At 43.5% G+C, this 27,936-nt stretch overlaps 2 protein-coding genes and 1 pseudogene across 8 annotated transcripts in view; 1 reads left to right on the top strand and 2 right to left on the bottom strand.

Annotated features, from left to right (window-relative positions):
- The window catches only part of Rbl2 (RB transcriptional corepressor like 2), a 61,575-nt gene extending 47,854 nt beyond the window's left edge, over nt 1-13,721 (top strand). For both annotated transcript variants that reach the window (XM_048355594.1, XM_048355593.1), the window contains 4 exons: nt 271-376; nt 2,099-2,304; nt 3,012-3,176; nt 12,306-13,721. In XM_048355594.1, the coding sequence (XP_048211551.1) occupies nt 271-376; nt 2,099-2,304; nt 3,012-3,176; nt 12,306-12,476 (648 nt within the window). In that variant the 3' untranslated portion in view covers nt 12,477-13,721. The remainder of the gene's footprint in view (nt 1-270; nt 377-2,098; nt 2,305-3,011; nt 3,177-12,305) is intronic.
- LOC125358352 lies at nt 383-1,985 on the bottom strand (annotated as a pseudogene).
- Nucleotides 13,722-13,748: 27 nt separating the features above from the next.
- LOC125358459 (AKT interacting protein) lies at nt 13,749-25,376 on the bottom strand. 6 transcript variants are annotated; one of them, XM_048355598.1, is made up of 10 exons: nt 25,178-25,376; nt 22,121-22,231; nt 19,518-19,723; nt 17,158-17,222; nt 16,974-17,074; nt 16,459-16,547; nt 16,284-16,382; nt 16,091-16,198; nt 14,703-14,763; nt 13,749-14,546 (listed from the first exon to the last, which is right to left on the bottom strand). In XM_048355598.1, exons 2-10 carry the CDS (start codon nt 22,160-22,162, stop codon nt 14,436-14,438), a joined length of 882 nt encoding a protein of 293 aa, XP_048211555.1. In that variant the 5' UTR covers nt 22,163-22,231; nt 25,178-25,376; the 3' UTR covers nt 13,749-14,435. The 6 variants fall into 6 exon arrangements, with proteins under 6 accessions (XP_048211555.1, XP_048211556.1, XP_048211553.1 ...); XM_048355599.1 differs by having other exon boundaries at nt 22,121-22,225; XM_048355596.1 differs by lacking the exon at nt 25,178-25,376 and adding an exon at nt 24,973-25,072.
- Between the last annotated feature and the right edge of the window lie 2,560 nt (nt 25,377-27,936).

The raw sequence follows: 27,936 nt of genomic DNA, 5'->3' as shown, positions 1-27,936 counted from the left end.
GAGATTAGCTGATTTAAGACCTGTAGTAGTATAGTTAGCTGTATAACTGGTTACAGTTCTGTAGAAGTTTTCTGAGGCTAGGTTTTTAATTTCCTGCCTTGACTTTCCAAGTACTGGGATTACAGGTGTTTGCCACCATACCTGACTGGAGTACAGTTTTTAACATCCCTGAGGGCAACAAAACAGTATTGTTGTTATTGCTTAGCATGTTAAGGCCTCATCACCTATGTGATCAACCAATTTCTATCCCTTTCTGCTATCTCATGAAAGGTCTATAGAAGTGTTTTGATAAAAGGGAAACAGAAAAGAAGAAATTCTGGCAGCAGTGACAGCAGAAGCCATCAGAGTTCTCCAACAGAACCAAACAAAGATAGAGGTAAGTGAATTCTTTATGAACTTATGCCAAGTAAGATTAGAACAGTAAGGTCCACCCTGGGAGGGTGACATGCCGATGCCCCATCTGCCTGAAGTCTCCACCCAGTACCTGTTTTACCTAGGTAACTGGCATACCTAGAGGCAGCCACCTTCCCTCACCTACTGCTAGCGTTAGTTCCAGATCTTGAGGAAGCTGTCCCAAGACCCTGTCGCCACAGCCATGCCATCATCAGTCATCCCCAGGCAGCTGACGCAGTTGTCATGTCCACCCAAGACATCTGCTGACAGCTTTGTTTTGTTTTTGGCCAGTCCTGGACCTTGGACTCAGGGCCTGAGCACTGTTCCTGGCTTCTTTTTGCTCAAGGCTAGCACTCTGCCACTTGAGCCACAGTGCCGCTTCTGGCTTTTTTCTATATATGTGGTGCTAGGGAAGAATAGAACCCCAGGGTTTCATGTATACGAGGCAAGCACTCTTGCCACTAGGCCATACTCCCAGCCCCCTGCTAACAGCTTTGAGTACATCCCAGACATTGTAGTTAAAGTCGTTGTCCCCAGCAAGGAGGAGGTGTCCACTCTTGGAGGAGACAGAGGTGATCCCATATATGTTGTTGTCATGGGAATAAGACATGAGCTCTTGGTCTGCACGGAGGTCAAACAGCCTGCATGTGGCATTGTCTGAGCCAGTGGCAAATGCATTGCCATTTGGAAAGAAACAGATGGCATTGATATCAGACTCATGGCCTGTGAAGGTCTGCTGGCACATTCCTTCTCGGACATCCCAGAGTTTGGCAGAAGTGTCACAAGCACCAGTGACAACCTGGTGTCAGGAGCAAGAGGCAGGCTCTCCAGTATGTCCAGTAAACATGGTTGTCTGTTGGCCAGTCTCAATGTCCCCCAGAGAGAACTGGTGGCGATCCGATTGTCATCTGGGAATCTGCAGGAGGACAGGTAACCTGTGTGTCCTGCCAGCCCACGACTCACATGCACATTCCCTAAGTGGCTGCCTCTAGGTATGCCAGTTACCTAGGTAACACAGGTACTAGGTGGGGACTTTAAACAGATGGGGGGCATCTGCATGTCACCCTCCCGGGGTGGACCTTACAAGAACTATATTTTTTAGGCCTAATAGACTAAGGATCACAAAAAACAACTAGAGAAAGTTTTTCTTAGAAAAGGATTGGCTGTAATAATAAATTTGAAATTTAGTGGCAAAGTTGTCTTTCCAGTTTTGAAGAACATGGTGAATAACATTTTTCTCCAGGGGAATTAGGAAAGGTTTCAGACAGTAATTTCTGGACTGGGTTCCAGACAGGCAGCAAATCAGTTGGAGCCAGGCTACGGAAATGCCTTCTCTAGTTGTAGACTTGGCACCAAGCAGTACAGAACTCTGGTCCTAGGAAACTTAGAATAACTTGCGAATGCAAATTTCTCACTAAATTCTTGTGATATTTATGGTTTGGGGGAATGGTTATTATCCTGAGTTTTGCACCTTGGTATGAAGAACAAGTGTCGAGTCAGACACGGTAACAAACATCTATAATCCTTGCACTCTAGATTACAGTGAGGCCAGCTTGGTGACACAGCAATACCTGTGTTACCAACACTAACATTCCCAGTTACTACCATTAGTAAGTAATGCAGCAGATGCTCTTACTACCTGAAACTTTTCTGAAAATAGTCTATACTAGCAATTTCTTTGTGGCTAACACTTTACCATCTGCAGCCAGTAGAGACTCCAGTCCAGTTATGAGGTCAAGCAGCACCTTGCCAGTACCACAACCCAGCAGTGCCCCTCCTACACCTACTCGGCTCACAGGTGCCAACAGTGACATGGAAGAGGAGGAGAGAGGAGACCTCATTCAGTTCTACAATAACATCTACATAAAACAAATGAAAGCATTTGCCATGAAGTACTCACAGGCAAACACAGTAAGTTCCACAGGGACTATTTCATGTTTCTTCCAGTTCTAAGGGATGAGGAGTCCCTCAATTTCACTGAGTAAAGCTAAGGAAATCTCTAGTGATTCACCTAACCAACATAAGCAAATAAAAAAGAAAAAGAAAGCTGGGCATTTGTGCACTCATGCTTGTATCCTAGCTACTCAGGAGGCTGAGATATGAGGATCATGGTTCAAAGCCAACCTGGACAGAATAGTCTATGAGATTATCTCCAGTTGACCAACAAAAAGCCAGAAGTAGAAGCATGGACCAAGTGATAAGAGCTCCAGCTTTGAGCAAAAAAGCAAAGCAAGAGCACAAGGCCCCTGATTTCAAGCCCTGACCCCATATAGGCAACAGCAAAAACAAGAAAAAAGGCTAATAGTACAAACTGGATTCCCTACCCCCTACAAAAACAGGAATATGAGAGACAGTAGCTACATGGGTTTCAGTTATTCAGTATTTAAGTGATGACTTTGCAAACTAAACTTTTGTTTCCTAGTGTTATATGGTAGTTTCAGGCTTATAGGGTTGTTATAAGGATTAAATGTAACTTATTTAAAAAATACTTAGGGCAGTGACTGGCATCAACCAAACACTTAAGAGATTTTAGTATGATAGTTTTAGGTTATTGTAAACACATCACTGTGTATTAACATTCATAAACTAGTTTGTGGTGCTCATTTTGTTTATTACAGATGGATGCCCCTCCACTCTCTCCCTATCCATTTATAAGAACAGGCTCCCCTCGCCGAATACAGCTGTCTCAAAATCATCCTGTCTACATTTCCCCACATAAAAATGAAACAGTGCTTTCTCCTCGAGAAAAGATTTTTTACTACTTCAGCAACAGTCCATCAAAGGTGAGACTAATGTACATCTTGGTCTTTGTTGTAGGATGCTAAAATCTGGGCATGTGCTTAGCCTAGGCATTGGCTATTAGAATGATGGGTACTGCCAGGGAACGGCAGCCATAAGGTCCCAATGAAGCACAAACCAGAAATGGTTTTGTTTTGGGTTTTTTTGGACTTGAGAGTTGGATATAAATCTGGACATTTGTGGCTTTTACTTCATTTGTAATTTTTTTTGGGGGGTGGGGGTCATGGGACTTGAAATTAATGGCCTGGGCACTGCCCAAGTTCTTTTTGCTCAAGGCTGATATTCTGCCACTTTGAGCCACAGCTCCACTTTGGTTTTCAGGTGGTTAACTGGATATTACAGTCTCACAGCCTTTCCTTCCTGGACTGGCTTTGAATCACAATCTTCAGATCTTAGCTTCCTGAGTAGCTAGGATTACAGGCATGAGCCACTAGTACCTGGCTTCATTTGTAAAAACTTTGTTTCTACATATATATTTGTTTAAAAGATCTTGAATTTCTAAACTAATTGAAGAGTTTCTATTTCTAGGACAGGCAGTGTCTCAGGAGAGAAATGGAGGATGTAGTGTGACAGTTGCACGCAATAGGTTTACATGGCCTTGCACAATGGAAGAGAAACTTGAGAGGCTTCATGGTGAAAAGTGAGGAAGCTGCTGGAATGTGGGAGTATATCCAAGGAAAAGCAGTTAAGGGACAGTTGTTTTGTCATTGAGGCAAAAGGCTAGATCACTGGGCATCATATAAAGCATCTGTAGGTAGGGGATAAAAAGCCTGACAACCAAATGCTATGTGTGATCTTTGACCATTCCATGTATGATAACAGTGGGATAAAAAAGGTAGTATTAGAACAGTGAACAAGGGGCTGGGAATATGGCCTTGTGGCAAGGGTACTTGCCTTGTATACATGAAGCCCTGGGTTCAATTCCTCAGCACCACATGTATAGAAAGTGGCCAGAAGTGGCACTGTAGCTCAAGTGGCAGAATGCTAGCCTTGAGCAAAAACAAAAAACCAGGGACAGTGCTCAGGCCCTGAGTTCAAGGCCCAGGACTGCCCCCCCCAAATATTAAATTAAAAAAATACTTTATGGAACAGTGAACAAAATTGAAATGTAAACTTCAATGTTTGAAGGCTTTTCTAAATTATTTTACTGGTGACAGTGAATTATGTCAGAGGTGATGCTTCAAGAGGCAAAGTGGTAGCCAGACAATTCCTTAATTCCTTCAGGGTTTAAGTGAAATTTGAAAAACTAAAAGATAATATATACTATTGCTTGTCTGGCCATAGAATTTCCTAAAAAATAGAAATGTACAAGTATTAAACAAAGGAGATAAATTGGAGTCATAAGCTAGCTCAAGAAAGTGCTGGAAAGAGTGACATAGGCCCTGAGTTCAGTCCCTAGTAGCACCAATTAAAAAAAGGAAAGAGCTATAGTAATATAGTAAACAGTTTTGTCAGGACAAAAATCAAGAGTAAACCAGGATACTTTTCCTGAACGTTCAGTTGGTGATAAGTAAAAAAACTCTATTCACACAATAACAATACAAAGGAGAAATGCACTATTGTATGCCTCCGTAAGGATAGACCTTGAAAGAAATACATGAGATTCTATCCATGTGAAATGTTCAGAAAGGGCAAATTTGTAAGAAAGGAGATTAGTGGCTAACCTAGAGAATAAAATAAGTTCCACTAATGGACAGTTTTCTTTTGGGGTGGTAAAAACTGTGCTAGTTGCACAACTCTGGGAGTAAGCCAAAAACCATGGAGCTGGAAACTGTAAATGAGTAAATTATATGGTATGTGAATTACATCTTGATAAGACTTGTTTTAAAAAGGATGAAAAAGTTTGATTAGCTATATTAGTAAGTGCAGAAAAATTAGATTTCATAGCAAACTATAGTATCAATGAAGAGATTCAACATCTTAAAGTAGGCATAGATGTATCAGTAAGGATATAAAAGGAACATTATTAAGCAAGCTGTCTGACATTTTCTAGGACACTCCAAGTGTGCCTGGAACATTTATAGACATACACCACACATTCTGGACTGAAAGAGAAGTCTCTCTGTTGTTACTGGGTACTGAACTCAAGTGACTTGAGCATCTTAGGCAAGTGGCTCTACCAGTTACATTCCACTGGTAAACTCTAAAGGATTCCAAGAATGTATTTTCTCTGGACACAATGGTATTAAATTATTAATGGGAATGATATCTGGAAACACTAATTTTTGGAAGCTAAGTCACAAATTTCTATGGATCAGAAAACACGAGAAATTTCAAAGTATTAGACAAAAATAAGAACCCAAAACATTAAAACTGTGGGATGCAGCTAAAGCAGTGCTAAAAGGGAAGAATTATAGCACTAAACACTTAATGTCAAATTAGTAGCCTCAGATTTCAACTAAAAAAAAAAATCACTGAAACAAAACAGGGATAAATATTTTTGGTACATTGTATAGACTTGTTAGGAAAAAATATGTGCCCAAAGTGTTGACGTAACTTTTTATCAGTAAATGTGACAATACAGATGAAGATAAATGCCTTGGGAGACCTAATTCAAGAACATAGAGCCCTAGAAATAAATTTCTAGTTTAAAACCCTTTTTTTTTTCCAAAACTGAAGCCAAGCTTTGGCTTGACTAATAAGCTTTATCAAACGTTTAGGAAATGTCATTTCTATTCAAAATGTATAAAATGAAAACAGATACTTTAATAGTTGAAGAAAATGTCTGAAAATCTGCAAATCTGTAAAAATTCCCAGAGAACTTCCTGAGAGAAGTTAATAATGTAAGTTTGCCAAAATACCTACAGACATCATCATCCCTAATGGTAAAACATGGAATTCTTTTCCCTAAGATCAGGAGTAAAGTAAGTATGTCCACTCTTATTTCTCCTGTTCAACACTGGACCTGGAGGTTCTACTATAAGGCAAAATAAAGAAGGCATATCAAATTTTATATCCAATTTAACCACAAAGAACCTACAAAAGTTACTGGAACTAATAAGATTATACAACCAGTATGCAAAATTAAAATGCAGTACGATAATCAAATTTTTATACATAGATCAGAAATTAAAAGGAGTGAAAGAAATAAAGGCCTGAAAAAATGTTTATAAATTGGAAAACAAGGTAATTTCTGTCCTAATTAATTGTATAACTGATTCTAAAATTTATATGAAAAAAGCAAAGGAACTACAATAAATAAGGAACAATTCTGTGTGTATGTGGGTGTTACTACTGGAGCTATAGGGCCTTCAACACTTTAGCTTTTTCCCTTTGTGCCTCTGAACTCCACTGACCAAATATACATGGTCTACATCTGGACCTCGCATAGATTGTCTATACTTCCATCAATACTACACTTGTCTTTTGCCTTATCTAAAATCTTGAAGTCAGATAGTGTGATTCCTCAAACTGTTTCAAAATTGTTTTAGTTTCTGGACATCAGTGGCTCATGCCTATAATCCTAACTATTCAGGAAGCTAGCATCTGGAGGACTGCAGTTCAAAATTGTCCTGGCCAGAAAAATCCATAAGACCTCATCAAAAATTGGCCAGCAAGGGGCTGGGGATATAGCCTAGTGGCAAGAGTGCCTGCCTCGGATACACGAGGCCCTAGGTTCAATTCCCCAGCACCACATATACAGAAAACGGCCAGAAGCGGCGCTGTGGCTCAAGTGGCAGAGTACTAGCCTTGAGCGGGAAGAAGCCAGGGACAGTGCTCAGGCCCTGAGTCCAAGGCCCAGGACTGGCCAAAAAAAAAAAAAAAAAAAAAAAAAAAAAAAAAAAAAAAAAAAAATTGGCCAGCAAAATACCAACCTAGAGGCATAGCTCAAATGGTAGAGTACCAGCCATCAGCAAGTCAAGTGAGTATAAGGCCCTGAGACCAGTCAAGCTCCTGTACCAAAAATAAAAAAAAAATAAATTCTAGGCCTGGAGTTGGCCTCCAATGACTTGCATGAGCCCCTGAGTTCATGCTGCAATATTACAAAAAGAATTTTTTTCTGTTTAAAAGCCACAGACTAAGGAAATATTTACAAATCATATTACCTGATCAAGGATACACACACAGATACACATAATATTTAACAAACTCAAAATCAAATGGAAAAACAGACTGCCAAATGTAAATGTTAGCAATAGATTTAAACACACTTTTTACCTGCCTGTCAAATGGCTAAAATTCTGTATAGTAACAGTTCTAGACCAACTGATACCTTTATATACAGAATGGTCTCTAGCAACTTGGCAAGACAGTTTGGCAGTTCATTCTAAGGTTGAACATAAATTTACAACCAATAATCTCATTCCTAGGTATTTGCCAAGTAAAAACTTCTGTCCACAGAGGATGAATAAATGTTTATGGTAACTTTTTTTGTTGTTGCCAGTCCTGGGGGCTTGGACTTAGGACCTAGGTGCTGTTTTTGAGATTTGTGTTCAAGGCTAGCATTTACTGCTTGAGCCACAGTTCCACTTCTAATCACCTTATTCTTTCTTTTTTTTTTTTTGCCAGTCCTGGGGCTTGGACTCAGGGCCTGAGCACTGTCCCTGGCTTCTTTTTGCTCAAGGCTAGCACTCTACCACTTGAGCCACAGCGCCACTTCTGGCCATTTTCTGTATATGTGGTGCTGGGGAATCGAACCCAGGGCCTCATGTATATGAGGCAGGCACTCTTGCCACTAGGCCATATTCCCAGCCCTAATCACCTTATTCTTAATCACCAAAAATAACTTCTGAAATACTCTTAAACTGCTTAATGGATTAACTTGCAGTACAGTAGAGAATGTAATAAAAATACAAAAACCATTCATCTGGATGACAGTGGCTCACATCTAAAATTCTACTTACTGGAAGATCATAGTTTGAGGCCTGTGGAGGCAGAAAAGTTACACCCACTTCACAACTAAGACCTCAAGCAGTAGAGCTACTGCCAAGTGGGAGGCCGAGTTCAAACTACTCCAGTGCCACCAAAAAAAAGTTCAAGAAAGGTGAGGAGGCATGACTCAGTGATAGAGTGCCTATCAAGCACATGGCTGAGTTCACACCTAGTACTGTCTCTTTCTCCCCCACGAATGCATAAGTACTAAAGTGAAATACACTAAAATCAGTAAGCTACTTAGTACATGATTCTATTTCTGTGATGTTCCAGAAAAGGCAAATTGTAGAGACAGGAATCACCAGTGGTTGCTTGAGGGTATGTAGCGATCATAAGAGGGCATTGAAGGAATTTTCTGAATAAAGAAAATGTTTTATGTACTGTAGTTTTACAGAGATATTTGTCAAAACATGGAGAACTATACACTAAGAAAGATGAAATCTTTATTTAAACCTTAATGATGGAAAATGTATTTTGGGTTACTAACGTTAAGCAAAGCTGGGCCCTGGTGGCTCATTCTAGTAATCCTAATCAGGAGGCTGAGATCTAGGAAACTCTTATCTCCAATAAATAATCAGAAAAGGCTGGAAGTGGCACTATGGCTCAAATGGCAGTGTATTAGCCTTGAGCAAAAAGAAACCCAGGGACAGTACCCAGGCCCTGGGTTCAAGTCTCAGGACCAGCCAAAAAAGGTTAAGCAGCCACCACAGGGGTTGTGAATCCTGCTTGCATAATATCACCAGATTATTCTATACTAATTTCATTTTGGATTAACCACTTACAAATGGCCAGGTGCTAGTGGTTCATGCCTGTAATCCTAGATACTTGGGAGGCAAAAATCAAAGAAAATGGTTTGATGACAGCCTAATCCAAATGTTTGCAAGAACTCATCTTAACAATAGCTAGATATAGTGGCACACACCTGTCATCCCAGCTAAGGAGACTGAAATGGTTTGTTCCAGGCCAGCTCAGGCAAAAACGTTCATGACACATCACCTCAGTAGAAAAGGCTGTGCAGAGTACTGCATGCCTGTCATCCTAGCTATGATGGGAAGCACAGATATGAAATTCACAGTCCAGGATGGCCTACCTAATGAGAAATAATCAGAGCATGGCTGGCACAGCGGCATGTGCCTGTCATCCCAGAAACAAAGGGAAACAAAAAGGAATGGCCAGACCAGGTGCTTGTGGTTGACGCCTGTAATCCTTGCTACTCGGGGCTGATATGAGGATTGTGGTTTGAAGCAGGAAAATCCAGGAGACTTATCTCCCATTAACTACCAAAAGGAGCTAGAAAGTGGAACTGTGGCTCAAGTGGTAAAGCAATAGCCTTGGGCACAAAAAGCTCATGGACAGCCCTCAGTCCAAATTCAAGCTCCAGAATTAATACACATTTTTTTAAGTATAGTCTAGCAAGCTTTTAAGTCCTGACCACCAAAAATATACATGCTTATACTATGCTATGTATAAATGAATTATGACAGAATGCCATATGTAACTTATACATAATAGAATTGCCATCACAAAGTTCATCAATATGCTGTGTGTACTAAGATATCTAAGCCAGGTGGTCAGTGGCTCATGCTTGTAATCCTAACTATTCAGGAAGCTGAGATCTGAGGATTGTAATTTGAGGCCAGCCTGGGCAGGAAAGTCTCTGAGACTTATCTCCACTAAAGTACCAAAAAAGCTGGAAGTGGAGCTATAACGCAAATGATAGAGCCCTAGCCTTGAGCAAAAGGTGGCTCAGGGACAGCACCCAGGCTCTGAATTCGAGTCCCTAAAAAAAAAGTTCTAAGCATATATTATATAGAAACGTGTCTATAATTTGTTATATCAGATTGTACAATTATACAATCATATCTCAAAAAGTGCAAAAAAAAAAAAAAGGGAACTGGAGATATAGTTCAGTGGTATGCTTGAATAGCAACTACAAGGACTACAGTTCAAACACCAGTATCTCCAAAAAGAAAAAGTTGTGAAACTACATGTTAATCAAAAGGAACATGATATCTTTATCTATCTCAGATGTTTATTATTTCAAAGTAAAGAATAAAAATGATGGGCTGGGAATATGGCTTAGTAGAAAGAGTGCTTGCCTCGTATACGTGAAGCCCTGGGTTCGATTCCTCAGCACTACATATATAGAAAATGGCCAGAAGTGGCACTGTGGCTCAAATGGCAGTGTGCTAGCCTTGAGCAAAAAGAAGTCAGGGACAGTGCTCAGGCCCTGAGTTCAAGGCCCAGGACTGGCAAAAAAAAAAAAGGATTAAAAATGATAGGCCGGGGGATAGTTCAGTGGTAGAGGACTCACCTGGTATACATGAGTCCCTGGGCTTGAAAGAAGAAAGGGAGAGGGGAAGGGAAGCAAACGATTATTATAAATATGACAGATGGTAAAAGGGAGACCTCTGGAGGGGGGCAATACGTGGAAGAAGGGTAAAAAAAATGATTAAGGGGGGAAGGAAGAGGGGTTAAGAGGAATGGAGTGAATTTGACCAAAGTATATTATATGCATGTTGTAAAATCAGTGAAGCCCCTGTGGACAATTTATGCTAATACAACTTTCTTAGAAAGTTTTGTCCAGTCCTGGGGCTTGAACTCAGGGCCTGGGCACTGTCCCTGGCCTCTTTTTGCCCAAGGCTAATGCTCTACCTCCTGAGCCACAGCACCACTTCTGGCTTTTTCTATATATGTGGTGCTGAGGAATCGAACCCAGTGCTTCATGTATGCGAGGCAAGCACTCTACCACTAGGCCATATTCCCAGCCCCTATTTTTTAAAGGGCAACTGGTCACTGATGTGTAATGATGACTTACATGTCAGAATTTAGTGTTCCTATTCCTCCATGCTTGAAATTTCCTGTACTAAATGTACATGAATATTCTCAATAGGCTTTTGTGTACCTCACCCAGGTTTCCCTATGAAAACATTAAAATTATAACCAACAAACTACTAAAGAATGACAGCAGACTGGAGAAGGCACAGAAGAGCTCCTTGTATTATGGCAGAGCCTTTCTCCCATCCAGGCTCCTCATCAAAGCCAGAGCACACAAATTTAAATAGTGTCTGAATTGTCCCCAGGGTAACAGAATTAGTCAGTGCTTTCTAATATTCATTACCTTCAGTGGATACCTCAGAGAATTAAAACTTCCCTACAAAAATTCTGTTTGAGATGGGCTTCTAGAAAATGCGTTTAACACTTTACAGAAGGCAGAAAAAAATACAGTGAAGTGATGCTGCAAGGGTAATGGGGGCAGTACTGGGGCCTTAACTAGGGGCCTTGCACTGGCTGGGGTGGGTTGCTGGAACTTGAGCCCATGCCCCTCTGGCCCTATTTTGTAGTTAATTGGAGATGGAGTCTTTTGGACTTTTCTGCCTGGGCTGGCTTCAAACCTCAATCCTCCGGATTGAAGTAGGATTACAGATGTGAACCACGGGTACCCAGATGAACTACTGCTATTTTTTTTTTTTTTTTTTTGCCAGTTCTGGGGCTTGGACTTAGGGCCTGAGCACTGTCCCTGGCTTCTTTTTGCTCAAGGCTAGCACTCTACCACTTGAGCCACAGCGCCACTTCTGGCTGTTTTCTGTATATGTGGTGCTGGGGAATTGAACCCAGGGCCTCATGTATAGGCGACAAACACTATTTGCCACTAGGCCATATCCCCAGTCCTGCTATTTTTAAAATAAGGATATGTGAGTGATATTAAAACATGGCATTGCAGTGTGCTGCTCTATAGCTGTCTTTAAAAAGTCATAAATTTAACCAGGCACCAGTGGCTCCTCAGTGAAATACTAGCTCCTCAGGAGACTAAGATCTGAGAATCACATTTGGAAGCCCAGCCTGAGCGGGAAACTCTGTGATTCTTACCTCCAATTAACCAGCAAAAAGCCAGTGGTAGAGCTGTGGCTCAAGTGGTAGAACACAGCCTTGAGCAAGAAAGCTAAGGGACAATGCCCAAGCCCTGAGTTCAAGCCTCAGTACTAGTGTAATTTTGTGAACGCTCCTACACTGAAGATATGTACAGTATATTAAAAATCACCTATGAAGCCTGTTTACAAAATCGAAATGTTCCACCTCAGCCAGCTGAAAAGGGAAGCTGACAGGATGTATTATTTAGCACTTCTTTGAGGTAATTCTTCGAGGTAAACTGCTTAACTCATTTAAGATTCTTTGACAATACTGAGTTACATGCATTAGCATTGTAAAGTTTTTCTATCCGTTTTTTTCTCCCACCATAGAGACTAAGAGAAATCAACAGTATGATAAGGACAGGAGAAACTCCAACAAAAAAGAGAGGGATTATCTTGGATGATGGAAGTGAATCACCAGCAAAAAGAATCTGCCCAGAAAATCATTCTGCTCTATTACGCCGTCTCCAAGATGTAGCTAATGACCGAGGTTCCCACTGAGGTTAGTCTGTGCTGTTGAAAGCGTCTTTGCACCAGCTGTTCAGCAGTATAGTTCACTGCTGCTAGTCAGATGCATGCTAGATGCCACAGGCCTTTTCTTTAATCTCACCAAATAATTGCAGCCTGTTAGAAATGGGAAGGGATATTTTGGTGAAACAGATTTTATTCCTTCCAATATCCTTAGGATATTTTTATTTATCCCAACTGCCTTTTCCTCTTCCATTTAGTGCTTAGTATCAGCACTTCTCAGAGTCCAATGACTTTTAACTCTGACAAACTTTTACAAATACTACAGAGAATGTAATGAACTCACAAGAGGTCTCTGCTCAGCAGAGGAACCGTATTTCAAATTCATTCCTGCCTGCTTATGCTCAGCACTAGTCCTTACGTAAGGAAAGCTGATTTGTTCCAAGCACACTTGGTAAGAGTGAGATTTTTACGTTCACGAAGTAGAAGACAACGGAGGTTCTAGGTCCCCAGCCTAAGTCTCCCGCTCCCTTTATGCACTTTCCCCTCCCTTGTTGGTGAAAGCTGTGCAATGGCTCAGTGAACCTGTGTATGTGGCGGCACTTTAGGGTGGTAAAATGTGTGATTTTGTAACCCAGATTTTGCTACATATTTGTGATGGCACTTTCTACAATGTGAACTATTAAGTACAAAACTTCTAGGCTAAACAGCCAATATTTTCTTGAATGCTTTTGTACTTTTATAAAATTGTTAATGCCCCAGAGCCACCTTTTGGGCATGTACTTTAAATTCTCCAGTGTTTTTTTGTTATTGTTATATAGGGGGCATCAGCTGACTAAGAAAAGATTTTTAAATTGAGCTAGGGGACTCATATGAAAAAGTATGACCTCTTCCTTTAGCATGTAGTTATCCAAAAAGACATATATAATACCTTTGGCTCTGTTCCTCATAGATTGGAGAATTTAGATTTTTATTAGTTCATAGTGCCATTTATATTAAGTTAGAAAAGTATTTAACAGCTACTGAATTATCTATATATACCTTTATTAATCACTATTGATCCAGCAGTAATCTTATTAGGGAGAAAATTCAATTGTAAATTGAATCAATATAAACAAAGTTACCAGGTAACTTCATAATGTTCTAAAGGAAATAAGGAACTTACACTATTCAAGTAGTGTTCAGCAGAACTATTTATAAAGCCTCTCAAGAACTAAACTGCTACTGTAATTTTATATGAAAATAAGTGTATTTTTCAATAAAGCATTTATAAATTAATCTGCTTAATTATATTAAGAAAAGGCATTTAGTTTCCTGCATAAATGACAAGGAACAATCATTTATTGGTTTATTTTGTCTCTACCGAACACATTAGTCATTCATCATTTAAATATCTGACTTCATTAGAAACTGTTTTAACATTTTCTTCTTTCTACCATAAAAATACAGTAATTTGCCTTAAAAAAAAAACACCTATTAACAAGCATTCTGAATTCCACTCACTTTTCTAATGTTTCTCAGAGACCTGTTTATAAGTCAGTAAGACAGTAGGTTCAAGACTGAAATTCGAACTATTTTCCACTTGAAAGTGCCAAGCTCTCTGTCTCTATATCCATCCTTTCTATATCCTAAACTGTACAACCAACACGAGCAATTTAAAAACAAGTAGTGCCAATTTCCCATCTGCTCTATTAGTTTAAACAAATGCAACTTACCTTTAGCATTATATTCAGAAAAATACTTAAGTCTCAAGGTCCCCAATAATTTGGAGTACTGTACTGAATAACCACCCTAAGACACTTCTGACAGAAGTAACGCATTTCTTAACGAGAGGCTTCCACAACCTGCGGATAGAACCAATGCGTACATGAAGACACTGATACCCAGTCACAGTTCACATGGTTTACTCTTCAGGCCGTCCTTGCCATTGTTCAGCTTTAATTAGGCCAGAGTCCAGCAGGAAAGTGCATGGTGCACCAGAATCACCAGCTTTTAAGTTGCTACTGTTTTCTCTTCTTTACTGAAAGGCTGTACTGAACCAGGCTTTACCCATGACAGGCCAGCAACATGAACACTTTTATTGTGCTGTTCTTCAGGCTTCTTCTAGGCACAATCAAAAAAAGACATTAAAAAGGATTGGTGAGGAGAGTTCAGGATTGGAAAGACTCATTCCCAAAACATTATCTGTATTGTTTCCAATGAAGACATTTTAGAGAAGAAACAGGGAGTAAACCATTTCAGAGTTGGTTATTGACTTACTTTCTGAGTCAGCATCTTCTCTCTGGCTTCATCGTGTACAGAAGGATTCCACGGAGAAAAGCTTTAGGGACAGAAAGTATTAAAAGCAGTTTGTAGCTTTCTAAATCAATATAACACCCACTTTTTTTTTTTTTTTGCCAGTCCTGGGCCTTGGACTCAGGGCCTGAGCACTGTCCCTGGCTTCTTCCCGCTCAAGGGTAGCACTCTACCACCTGAGCCACAGCGCCCCTTCTGGCCATTTTCCATATATGTGGTGCTGGGGAATCGAACCGAGAGCTTCATGTGTAGGAGGCAAGTGCTCTTGCCACTAGGCCATATTCCCAGCCCATAACACCCACTTTTTAAAAATAAAAAGACAATTCTAATAAAAATGAGGAATACTTTTATCCTTATTTTTTTGCCAGTCCTGGGCCTTGAACTCAAGGCCTGAGCACTGTCCCTGGCTTCTCTCTTATCAAGGCTAGCACTTTGCCACTTGAGCCACAGTGCCACTTCTGGCCTTTTCTATATATGTGGTGCTGAGGAATTGAACCCAGGGCTTCATGTGTATGAGGCAAGCACTCTACCACTAGGCCATATCCCTAGCCAGGCATACTTTTAAAGAATAATCTTTAGTCAGCTCTCAATATGTATGTTTTTAATTTTTGTTTTTGTTTTGTGTGTATGTATGTGCTCATTACTGGAGCTTGAGCTCAGGGCCTCCAATCTCGCTTGGCTTTCTAGCTAACATCTAGCACTCTAGTAAGCCAACATGTGTGTTTTTAGATGTCATCTAATTGATTTTTTTTTCCATATAACTTTCTCTTAGACTGGTTTATCTCTTCAACCCTCACATCAGACCCTGAAATACTATCATTTAAAGATGAAGAAAACAAGGCACAGTTAGACAGTAATCGTTCTGGGTCTTGCTAAAGCTAAGCATTCACTTATTAAACCCATGTTGTAGCACTTACACTATGCTCCCTTCCCGGTAGTAGAAAGGCCACCAGAGAATGAAATCACCAGCTCCTCCAGCTGCTCTTCTCCAAGATCAAACAGTAGTGCTACAGACACCTGCCACACTCAGTTTCCCTCCCCTCCCCAGGTCAGAATGTCTGCAGGGTTCCAGTGGTTTGAGAGCAGCAGCTACAACTGCCTCCTGAGAAGTCCTCACAGATGAATGAACACATTACAAGGTCCTCAGGAAGCTAAAGTCACCTAGATATCCTGCTGTTGACACAATGTGCAAACACTGCAAGGGTTTTTAAAGGAAAGAGCCCAGGAAGTATTAGAAATTGAGTTAGATAGGCTGTTGGCTAACAGAATGTACATTCCTTTGAAGTCCTCATTCTAAGGTCACTGGAAAATGAACTGCAAAGCCTAGTTTATCTAGATGGTGTGCCACTTACCTAATCGCATAGGGGTCTTCAATTTTAGGCTGGTCAAACAAGCGAGCAGTACACACCTTAACACTGTCGACCACTTTACTTTTAAAAAGATGAACATCCTTTTCATATCTGTATTAAACATTTAGATAAAGTTACCAACTTAGTATACTTAGCTGCATTTTAACCTTTATCTTAAATAACGAAAGCTACATACAGCACTGCAGCCTCTGGGTTTAGGGGGCTTGTTGTATCAATCTTGTAGAAAACTCTCCTGGCATACATTAGAACTTGCCAAATATGATTATGGTTCCGCCTGAAGAGAAACAGGGTGTGATTACAGAAGCTCACTCCTGCCATCAAATGTCATGGAAGGAACATGATATACTAACCTCCATTTTGCAAATGCTCTCTTCACATCCAGTTCACCTGAGGTGGGATCAACTAGCGGGTGGAAGACAGGAATATCAAACACCAAGCGCTGTATTTAAAGAGACAGGTCCTTTAGTGGAGGTAGTAGTGCTTATTATTAAGTCCCTAGAGATAGTAGTCGTTAAAAAAGCCTCAAGACAATTTAGCAGTTATGCTGTTTAAAGTTACAGAGCTGCCATGAGACAGGTTAACTAGTCACTATCCTATAAAACTAAAGTGACCATCCTTTGAGGATGGTTCCCAGTCACAGTGAGAACTGCCACACAAACCCAAGCAGAAAAGGAAGAAAAAGAAGCTACAGGCAGATTACAGTTCACAGAAGATGCAAAGAAGCATCAAAACCTCCTACTACAGGGAAAACAAACTTCTTGGGAAACTGGCTAGGTGAGGAAAAGAACCAAGAAATCTATAGGCCCTTTAATTCCACCAGAGAATGGAGCCCCACAAATGAGGTCAGACTGTATCTCCTACTCACTGGACAGTCTCCATCTGGATAGTTATCAGGGATGTAAACTGTGAACTTGAACACACCATCTTGATAAAGCCCATGCCGTATGAATATCACTCCAAACCACACTGTAGGAAAAAAAAATCAACGTGGTAAAGGCCTAAATACACAACCAACTATGCAAAAAATTCAGAGTGAATCCTTATCTTACTTAATGCGGAACGGTAAGATGGCTGCACATAGACGCCTGGTAACTTCTGCTTCACAACCAAGGTACTAAAAAGAAAGCAGCATATTAACTATATGATGTCAAAGACACAGATAAATCAAAAAATTCACACTCTCCAAGGAGTCATCCCTCAAGGGGAAGCTGATTGGTCCCCAAGTCATCAGTCTCTCCCCTGCCACAACTCTGGAAACAGACTAGATCACCATCACTTACCAGCTTAGTAACCAACACCTAGAGAAACCCAAGAGAGCCAGATCAACAAAGGATGAGCGACCTTGTGACAGAGCTCACATATATTCAAGATTGTTTTTACTATTAATGAAACACAGTTCCCTTTTGGGCTTCAGAAATATATACCAATTTTAGCAGTTTAGATATATTAATAAAAATTAATTTATCCCATCACTTAGTTTTCCTTTTGAGTCTGACTCCCAGATCCCATGACAGAGGGCAGTGTTTAGGTATGTGGTGTTGCTTGAAGATAGGCATCATGTGTGTTCACACTGTATTCGGCTCCTAACTCAAGACTCTTGAACTCTGAGGGCCTTGTTAGAGTAGGGAACAGTGGGTGTCAGCACTAAGACAAGGCAAATATCCTGATAAAGGCTTTCCTGGGACCTAGTGACCAACTGACAACAATTGTGCTATTCCTGGTAAGTGAAGCTGAGTTGTGGCTCAACCTTGAAACACACTCATTTGCCAGTCCTAAGAAGCCTTTTATTGGGCCTGTATTTATTGCCTAACTGCCAACACATTTATTTATTTATTTATTTATTTTTTGGCCAGTCCTGGGTCTTGGACTCAGGGCCTGAGCACTGTCCCTGGCTTCTTTTTGCTCAAGGCTAGCACTCTGCCACTTGAGCCACAGCGCCACTTCTGGCCATTTTCTGTATATGTGCTGGGGAATCAAACCCAGGGCCTCATGTATATGAGGCAGGCACTCTTGCCACTAAGCCATATCCCCAGCCCCCAACACATTTATTTTTAAGCATTTCCAAGTCATTTATTCCATTTTGAAGTCATTGAAGTTCAGCATGTCAATAGCAGCATGGCTAGATATCTAACTACAGTGAGGTTTGCCAGCAAAGGCAATTAATTTCGTGTTGTAGCACACAGCAGACTTAATCACAATAGAAGCCTGTCCTGCTCACTGCCCAGCCTCAAGCACAAGACCTCCATTATAAAGCTGAAAGGACCATCACTACATCATCATACCCTGCCAATTACACTGGGACCTCAGACCCTGTGACCATTATCACAATAGTACACTGAGGGAGGCACCCAGGATGCTTTTACAGTAACCAACACACAGGCAATGGGTTTTTTTTTTGGTCATCATGGGGCTTGAACCTCAGGGCCTGATGCTGTCCTGTAGCTTTTTCCGCTCAAGGCTACTGGTCTACCACTTTTAAAATCATAGCTTCATTTCTGGTGGTTAACTGGCGATAGTCTCACAGACTTTCCTGCCCAGGCTGGCTTTAAACTACAATCCTCAGATCTCAGACTCCTCAGTAGCTAAGATAACATGTGTGAGCCATGGGGACCTAGCTAACACTGAGGGATTTTTAAGTGAGGGAAGAACTGATTCTCCAGACTTTGTCTCTTTAAGAAATAATCAAAACAAATGCCACCTGAATCCATTCTGCCTCTCTGCATCAAGCACCATGTTATCACTAACAACTCTACATTCTGCCTCTCTGCATCAAGCACCATGTTATCACTCTTGTTATCTTATCATCACAAGCACCATGTTAACAACTCTGCACTGGTGCTCAGGTCCTCCCTGTCTGGGGATAGGCACTTCAATGCAGGTGCAGACTTCTGTGGCTTACCTACATAATGCCAAACCCTCAACTCTCTATCAGTGCAAAGCCCTGCCTTGGAAGTCATGCCAAAGAAGTCATATTCCTAATAACAGACCTTCAGTTATGAAAACAGCTTTAAGTATACTCCCATCCAGCAGTTCCAGTTCTTTCTGAAGTCTGGTTTTCTAAACCTCTGCTCCCTACTGGAATGATCTCCTTTGTCTTTAGCATGCCTCCTTTGAGGTAACCAAAATGGAACCCAATCTTCTAATGGGTCCGTTCCAAGAAAGAAAAAAATTGCCTCTCTGCTACTGTCCAATGAAGCTTCTTAGAGGTGAAATGCTACTTCACACCAATATTAAGTTACCAAGTTCTTGAGTTGCTGTAGGTTTTCCATAAAACTTAGTTTCATCTTCTTAAACTCAAAATGGAGCAAGAAAGGAATGAGTTTGAATTTCAAGATTAAATTCATCAAATTTCATTTTTCTCCTTCAAAGGGTCATTCAAACTGAACCCAGTAGCCTGTCAAGAACTTACAATTCTGCAAGGAGAGAATACTCCAGATAGAAGGGTCCATAAGAAGCATGTGTGCCATTTGTTGACTGTGTTGCTGGGGCAGGCGATGTTGGCTTTGTTATAGGCAAAGCATTTTTGGGAATAGAAGGCAGCTGTTTTTTTGGTGCAGTTCGTGGAGGACTGTTTTTCACATCTCCTGTCAATATCTTCTCTTCACCATCAGATCTCTATTCAAGATGAAATTATTCAGAATATTTGTTAGGATAATTCTTAAATAACAGAGTACAAAAAAAGCATAGAGTATAGTATTGTTCACTCCATGACCTCCTATATTGTTTTTGTTGTTTGTTTTTGCCAGTCCTGGGGCTTGAACTCAGGGCCTGGACTTCTTTTGCTCAAGGCTAGCACTCGACCACTTGAGTCACAGGCACCACTACTGGCTCTTTCTGTTTATGAAGTACTAAAGAATGGAACCCAGGTACATCAGTTTGATAATAAAAATTTGAAAAAAAAAGAATGGAACCCAGAGCTTCATGCATGCTAGACAAGCACTCTACCAGTAAGCCACATTCCTAGCTCCCTATGTTTTGTTTTTCTGGTACTGGAGCTTTTTTTTTGCCAGTCCTGGGCCTTGAACTCAGGGCCTGAGCACTGTCCCTGGCTTCTTTTTGCTCAAGGCTAGCACTCTGCCACTTGAGCCACAGCACCACTTCTGGTCGTTTTCTATATATGTGGTACTGGGGAATCGAACCCAGGGCTTCATGTATATGAGGCAAGCACTCTTGCCACTAGGCCATATTCCCAGCCCCTACTGGAGCTTTTTTTTTTTTTTTTTTGGCCAGTCCTGGGCCTTGGGCTCAGGGCCTGAGCACTGTCCCTGGCTTCTTCCCGCTCAAGGCTAGCACTCTGCCACTTGAGCCACAGCACCACTTCTGGTCGTTTTCTATATATGTGGTACTGGGGAATCGAACCCAGGGCTTCACGTATATGAGGCAAGCACTCCTGCCACTAGGCCATATTCCCAGCCCCTACTGGAGCTTTTTTTTTTTTTTTTTTTGGCCAGTCCTGGGCCTTGGACTCAGGGCCTGAGCACTGTCCCTGGCTTCTTCCTGCTCAAGGCTAGCACTCTGCCACTTGAGCCACAGCGCCGCTTCTGGCCGTTTTCTGTATATGTGGTGCTGGGGAATCGAACCTAGGGCCTCGTGTATCCGAGGCAGGCACTCTTGCCACTAGGCTATATCCCCAGCCCCCTACTGGAGCTTTTTAACTCCAAGCCTGGGTGCTGTCCCTGAGACTCCTTTGCTCAAGGATAGTGCTCTACCACTTGAGCTACAGCTTCACTTCCAGCTTTTTGGTGGTTAACTGGCAATAAAGAGTCTCATGGACTTTCCTGCCTAGGTAGGCTGGCTTCAAACTGGAATCCTCAGATCTTAGCCTCCTGGGTAGCTAGGATTGCAGGCATGAGCCATTGGCACCTGGGTGACCCCTTGGGCCTGATTAAGCATTCTAACCACCATGATCAGGATGACTGGCAAGCCCTTTAACAGGCATACATAGAGCAAATAAGGCAGGACTACTGCATTAGCCTCCAAGAAGAGGCCACAGGCTAGTGACTACTAAGTCAGTAGATAACTGTTTGTTTTTGTGGTAGCAGGGGTTGAACCCAAGCCCTCATAATTTAAAGTTAGGTTCCCAGTCCTCATTAGACAACTAAGGAAGACTAGAAAAGCTTCTTTGATTATACAGAAGCTATACAAGCAGAGACACCAGTAAGTTCTAAGTATATAGTGTTTGTGATGGAGGTCAGTCACTACCTGACATCAACATCTGCACAGAATAAAAAATGGAAGCTATTTTCTCACTGTGTTGATCTTGTGCCTAATGGGTTTATTTCCAGTTTGTAATATCAGCAGCAAATTCTCATCCTTTGTCAAAGAAAAGGTCAAAATGAGCCAGAAACGAATCTGCCATCTTAGTTGTACTTCCTAGGCTGCAGTCCAATGAAAAGCTGTTTAAATCAATATATAAAAAGAGTGAATTACAGCCACACACCAGTGGCTCATGCCTGTAGTACTAGGCACTAGGAGGCTGAGATCTGAGGAACACAGTTTGAAGCCAGTCTGGGCAAACAAGTCTGTGAGATAAGTGTGGATTATGTGCACATAAAAAGGAAAAAGATAACAATGGTGTATCATTAGAGGTATTAATTATGGGCTATTTTTGTTTTCTTCTGTTTGCACACTTTAAGCTTTCCTAAGAGAAAAACGTATTTGTCTTAAAGAAATTTTATTTAGAAGAAATTTCAAGTCTGACTTGACCAATATTGAACTGACCTTTTCCAAAGCTTCTCTAACCATGGAATCTTTAAATATGTATAACAAACTACAACATGTGCAAATATAGTCTAAAGGAACATGATTATCAGAAATTTCATTCAATGTGCAATCTCATCCTGAGAAACTGACTTTAATGAGCAAGGTAATTATTTCTCAAATAAAAGTTAAACTATCCAAACCAGTTGATTTTGCTAAGACAACAGGTGACTTTGGAAGTATTCATTCTGACACTTTTTATGACAAGGAATAAAAATGGCTTTCCTCACTGCATTTATGAACTATACCTACTTTTCGTACAGAACTTGTAGACATGCTCCACAGAGGGTTCATAACGCGTTCCCCCCAAAAAATCCAGTGGTCTGTGTCATCCAACTCTTCTGTCCTCAGCACTCACTGCACCTCAAAAACCAGAAAGAAAACACAAATATAGCAACCCTAACAGTTAAAACTTCAAGTATGATTAAAAACGAAATCATATCCTGGAGATGCAATATTAATTACAAAAGCTCAGGAAATATTTTCAGGCAACTTCCTTCTGTACCTCCGCCTCTTTGAGCTCGTGTGTGTGTGTTAGGGCTTGAACTCAGGGCCTGAGCACTGTCTCTTATTCAAGGCTGGCCCTCTGCCACTTGAACTACAGTACCACTTCTGGCTTTTTGTTGGTTAATTGGAGACAAGAGTTTCATGAGCTTTCCTGCCTGGGCTGGCTCTGAACCATGATCCTCAGATCCCATCCTCCTGAGTAACTAGAATTACAGGCATGAACCACATTCACCGGCTAGGCTCAAATTTTTCTTGTACCTTTACATGTCTGCAAGAATCTATGCAACAGAGCTGAGTATAGTGAGGCACACCTGGAATACCAGCATTGGAGGTCACAGGCAGGAAGATTTTGCATTTGAGGCAAGCCTGGGCTGCAGGGTAAAACTCTATAAGGCTGTGGGAAAGATTTGTGTACCATATCCCTAGCCAAGATTGAGAATATTTCATGATACCATTCAGCTTTCATGCCAGAGAGTCTGAAGATATGGACTGCAAGAGTTGCTGCTAGCATGGTATCTAGGTGGTTCACTGGAAATGAGAATTAGAATGCACTGTACTCGTCTACAGAAAAGTTTTCTCACTGTTCCCAGGGTCATGGGAGCACATGGAGATCTAAGGTGGCTGGTTCAAGAGGGTTTTGAATGAGTTGTGTCGAGTATAAAATTACTCTCGGGCTAGGAATATGGCCTAGTGGCAAGAGTGCTTGCCTTGTATACATGAAGCCCTGGGTTCTATTCCTCAACACCACATATATACAAACGGCCAGAAGTGGTGCTCAAGTGGCAGAGTGCTAGCCTTGAGCAAAGAGAAGCCAGGAACAGTGCTCAGGCCCTGAGTCCAAGCCCCAGGACTGGTGCGCAAAAAAAAAAAAAAAAAAAATTTCTCTCCAGTAAAGCTATCAGCCACAGAAATAAGGGGGGGGGGGGGAAGCAAAGGACTGCAGAATGTATTGATGTCTGTAGGAAGAGAAAGGGGGGCACGAGTCCTGTCTTGGAACTCTTTACAGGATAAGACACTTAAACAACTGTCCTTAATATTATTAGTACATAGGAAGAAGGGGAGTGCAAGGGCTAGATACTGCTCAACACTAATTTTCCACTGGAAGCCTCAAGTAGTGGGTAACAAAGCAAGTCTCAAAGGTCAGAAAACCAAGTGGGTCAGTACTACTACTACTAATAAAGCAAAGGAAAAGCAGCCAAACCCAGCAGTAAGAGCAGAGACTTCCCCTGCTCTGGTCCCCCAGACTCAGCTGGGCTGAATAGCAATAGAAAGACCCAAGGTGAAAAGGGTAAAAACGTAGCAATTTCTCCATACACTTGCAAGAAGCACAGCATTCGCTAACGGGCAGTAAATTGGTTTTCTCTCAACAGCATATTCTATCCACCTGTGAGTACCAGCGCTCCCATACCCATCCTTGTGCCTATTACTGTTTGCTTTTCAGGAGACAATGCTGCCCTGTAATTAAATCAGGTCTTCCACTCGCCTGTTGACTTACATTCAACAGCTCTGTAAATCTGTCTTTAAATATGACTATAAATCCATGAAAATAGGACATCAAAAATGGGTGGGGCATGTTCCTTTTTGGTCCAAATGAAAACAACGTTGATTTTCAGGACTGTCCACTGTCATCTAACACACCTGCCTAGACCTGCACTTCTGCAGTATAGAGGTGACCCCCTCCCGATTTGTAAATTTACTAGAAAAGTCCTTTTCAACCCCACACGTTGTCACCTATGACTTTGTCCTTAAGACACCAATGAGAAACTCGCCTCCCAGTTATTTTCAAGCAAGAGGCAGCACCCGCGGCCCCCCGGCTCTGCGATACTAACTCAGTGCGAGCAAACTGCGGCACACCGTTCAGAAAACGACAATTTATCAGACGCCCAGTCTGCCAAAGACACGGCGTGGCACGATCCGAGGACGAACACGGACCACATCCTCGTCCACAGGGTTCGGCTAAGAACCAAACGCCGAGGCTGTTTTCATACCCCACAGCTGCGTGGGCTAAGAGAAGCCGGGGCCTCAGCCTGCGCGTGGCGGGACGGCTGCTAACCCATCACCCCACGCGGGCTCGAGAAATTCCACGCTGAACAGGTGACAGGGCAGGCGCCCTCGCCGCGGGCAGAACCCGTCACGGAGCATGAAGAGAATCCGGACAAACCTGTCCCGAGGTGATGCAGGGCGGCGGCCGGGTCGCGGCCTCGCAGCCAGGGCCAGGCCGCCGGGGGCCCGCGAACCTCCCCGGAGCCGCGGGGAGACCTCCCGGACTCAGCGACGCCCCGCTCCGCTTCTCACGCTCCCCTGCGGGCGGGGCCCCGGAGGGAGGACCCGGGCGCCGCGAGCCGTCCGGGCCCTCCTCCTCTCGCAGGCCCGAGCGACTGCAGACCGCGGGACGGCGGGGTCCGCGCCCGCCGCGCCGCAGGTGCCGGCGAACCCGCACAGGTGCCGGCCCCGCCCCCGTGTCCCAGCGCGGCCGCCGTCGCCGGGCCGAGGGCCGGCCGGGCGGACAAATGCCGGGCCCGAGGACGGTGGCGGCCCAGGCTTAGGGACTCTCTGACGGCTGCATACCTGCCCGCCGGCAGGGCACCGCGCCTCACACCGGTGTCTTCAGTGCAGAGTTCCCGGCTGCCGAACGCCGCCGCGGCGGGACAGCATCTCTAACTGCACCACAGCCCAGCCTCTGCCCGCTCCCGCCCCGCCCTGCCCTGCCCTACCCTTCCCTCAGCTTCAGACCCCGCCCCTCTCACGCCCCTCGGCCCGGACGCTTCCGCCCAGTCTCCCCTCTCCAAGTGGCTCCCACACCTGTCTATCAAAAGCGCTCTTCCGGAGGGGTGGGAACAACAGCGCCTTGGCCTACCAATCAAATCAGCTCCGCTCGGGTGGGGCCGCGCTTGACCCTCCCCTTACGTAACAGCGCAAGGAGCGAACTGTCAGTCAAACAAGCGTCGGCCCCTGGGGAAAGGATGGGGCGGAAATAAATAAGCGCCGGGACGCCATTGGCTACGGCGTCCGCCAGTCACCATGGAGACCGAGAGGTTTATGTCGGCAGGTTGCTGCGCGGGGCAGGGACTATGACCGCTGTATTTCCCTTCCTCACGCTGGACCGGCTGGACGGCGACGGCGAGGGCGGGGTGCCACATCGGGTCCGCGGCCGGAACGGGAGAGCCTGGGATCGCCGTCAGGTCTAAGACGCCCATTCCTCCTCCATCAACGACTACACGAACCCCTGGCTCTTGCGCGGCCCGGGGCGCGCTGACAGATGGACGTGGCGCCCCAACCTGTAGAACCCTGCAGATCCGGGTCGGAGAGTAGGATCTCGGAGTGACCCGGCTTTCCCCTTCCCTGTGACCTTTCATTGCCCACAGTCCCCGGCCCCAGGCTCCCGGACAAAACCTAGACCTAAGCTGGCCTCCAGGGCAGCCCCGGCCTCGCTCCCCCAACCCCGGCCTGCGAACGCTGCCATCGGCTTTAGGCCTCCGGGCCTGTCTTTCTCCCCTCGGGACGGGACGGGAGGAGCCTCTAGTCCCCGAGGCCACCGCCTAGGCCTCCGGCCCCCTGGTTCTGCCCTTCCAGACTCCCGGCACCCCTCGTGCAGCGTCTTACACTTCTTGCTAGTTCCTTTGATTGTTGTTGCCTCTGAAGTTCTGGTAAATTACTTACTAAATGGCACGGAGCCCAACTCTCCTGGTGGGAATCCCGAGTTGCTTCTGAAATCCGGCTTCCTCCTCTAGCTGAAAACAGTCCTGAGCCTCTTCCTTGGGTCCAGTGTGAACACAATTTAGGAGGTTTAAATGCCCTTGACGTTGGATAAAAAGAAGATAACGTTGTTTTTTTTTTTGTTTTGTTTTGCTTTTTACTGACCAAGGTAAAAGCCTCCCAGCTCTCTGGCCCAGTTCTTCCCAGTCTTTTCTGCAATCACTAACCTTTTCTAGGGCTTTTCTTGATCCTATTGCCTCCCCCCAGGTTTGTGTTCACATACTGGGACTCACTATTTCTTAGTTCAAACCTGTGGATGGCACTCATCCAGTGACCTGCCTGACTCTGGAACCTCAGCCGCCAAGTCCCAGTAGCAGAGAGTCTATGGCCTCACAAGCCAAACACCCACCTTTGACTTGAGAAGGCAAGAGACTTTCGCTCGTGTAGTAAGCTGGCACTCAGCGTCTCTGGTCTTCAGAATTACGCTTTGCAGCTGGGAATAAAATGGCTGCCGCGATGTAGGCAAACCGAACATCTAGAGAAACAAAGTATCCTTTTCTTCCAGGGGTCTCTTCTGTTGTGCAGAATTTCCTTTCTCAGAAACTCCCCAGAAGAAACACACATTTTTCAGGGACCAGAAATGATGGGGGGAGAGGGGAGGAATAAACCTGTCATGACTGGCTGGGACTAATCCAGATTTACCCCGGATCTCTGGACTTAAGGTAGGGAAGAGAGGCAGGATCCAACTTGTGTTTTGAAAGCCTCACTTGTGTAGTGACACAGAGTGGCCCCAGGAATTCTGCCAAATGCGATGGTCACATGAGTTTGGTGGCAATGGTAGATTCAGTGGGTTACGGAAATATTTAAAAGGTAGAACAGGCACGGCTTGGCCATGGATTGGATTCTGGGTAAGGGAGAGGAAGAGGAAAACTTCATGGATGATACCCCGAGGTTTGGGTTGGCCTACTTCTGAATGCGAAGCTACTGGGTGAGATGAGAAAATGAGCTTTAAGCAAGGTTGGGAGGGTGGGAAGAAGGGATATAATGAATTCTTTTTTTGGATCTGCATATGCTTCATTGCTGACAGAGCCTTGGTTTTGTTGCATTCAAGCCCTGCAGTGGCTCCCACTGGTTCACTCTTAGGTATGGACCCTTCTCTTCATGGCTACAGCCCTGCTGTAGTTTTTCAGTCCTCAGAGAGGCCCTACCACACGAGGGGCCTTTGCACTGGACGCATTCTATACCTAACTCATCATTCTGTTTGAAACAGCAGCCATCACAGCCCCAGCTCTGCACACAAAGTGGCTTTAAACATGGTTTGTCTCCCTCTGAAGTTCACGATACAGTCTGGTTGCCACTGTAATCATGTCAGGAGGCGATTAGGTAAGAAGGATCAATGAAAAAAGAAAAAGGATCCATGACGTTCTTTTGTTCTTTTGAGATTGGATTAGTCACTGTGATAGTGGGTTGGGCTGCAGCCAGGCCCTGTGCCCCGTCTGTCTTCCCCTCCTCCAGCCCCCTGCACCCCTCCGGGAGTAGCACCCCGCTCCCCAGAGGCCAGCACCAGGCCTGCAGACTTCATAGTCTCTGGAGCTGTGGAACACAGCCAAAGAAAGTTCTATTTCGTGTCATTCTCTCCCTTCCCTCTCCTTCACTCTGCTGGCTGGGGCAGAAAAGTCTGCAATATTCCATCTCCAGTTAACCAGCAAAAAGTCAGACTGGAGATATGGCTCATGGTAAAGCTGTGAGCAAGAAAATCAAGAATGAGAGTACAAAGCCCTGAGTTCAAGCCTCAGTATACACACACACACACACACACACACACACACACACACACACACAATTCCTAGTCAGGTGCAGTGGCT

The sequence above is a fragment of the Perognathus longimembris genome, chromosome 10 (assembly GCF_023159225.1).
Source record: "Perognathus longimembris pacificus isolate PPM17 chromosome 10, ASM2315922v1, whole genome shotgun sequence".
NCBI lineage: Eukaryota > Metazoa > Chordata > Mammalia > Rodentia > Heteromyidae > Perognathus > Perognathus longimembris.
The sequence above is the reverse complement of the archived record's forward strand: the minus strand, read 5'-3'. Positions and strand labels throughout refer to the sequence as shown.

What these genes read in the sequence shown, in the direction of transcription:
- LOC125358459 (XM_048355598.1), bottom strand. Translation starts at nt 22,162, where the DNA reads ATGAACCCTCTGTGGAGCATGTCTACAAGTTCTGTACGAAAA. An exon ending in TATTCTCTCCTTGCAGAATT is followed by an intron (nt 17,223 to 19,517) that starts GTAAGTTCTTGA and finishes CTTTCTTTTTAG; the next exon opens with TACCTTGGTTGTGAAGCAGA. An exon ending in AGAAGATGCTGACTCAGAAA is followed by an intron (nt 14,547 to 14,702) that starts GTAAGTCAATAA and finishes GATTGTGCCTAG; the next exon opens with AAGAAGCCTGAAGAACAGCA.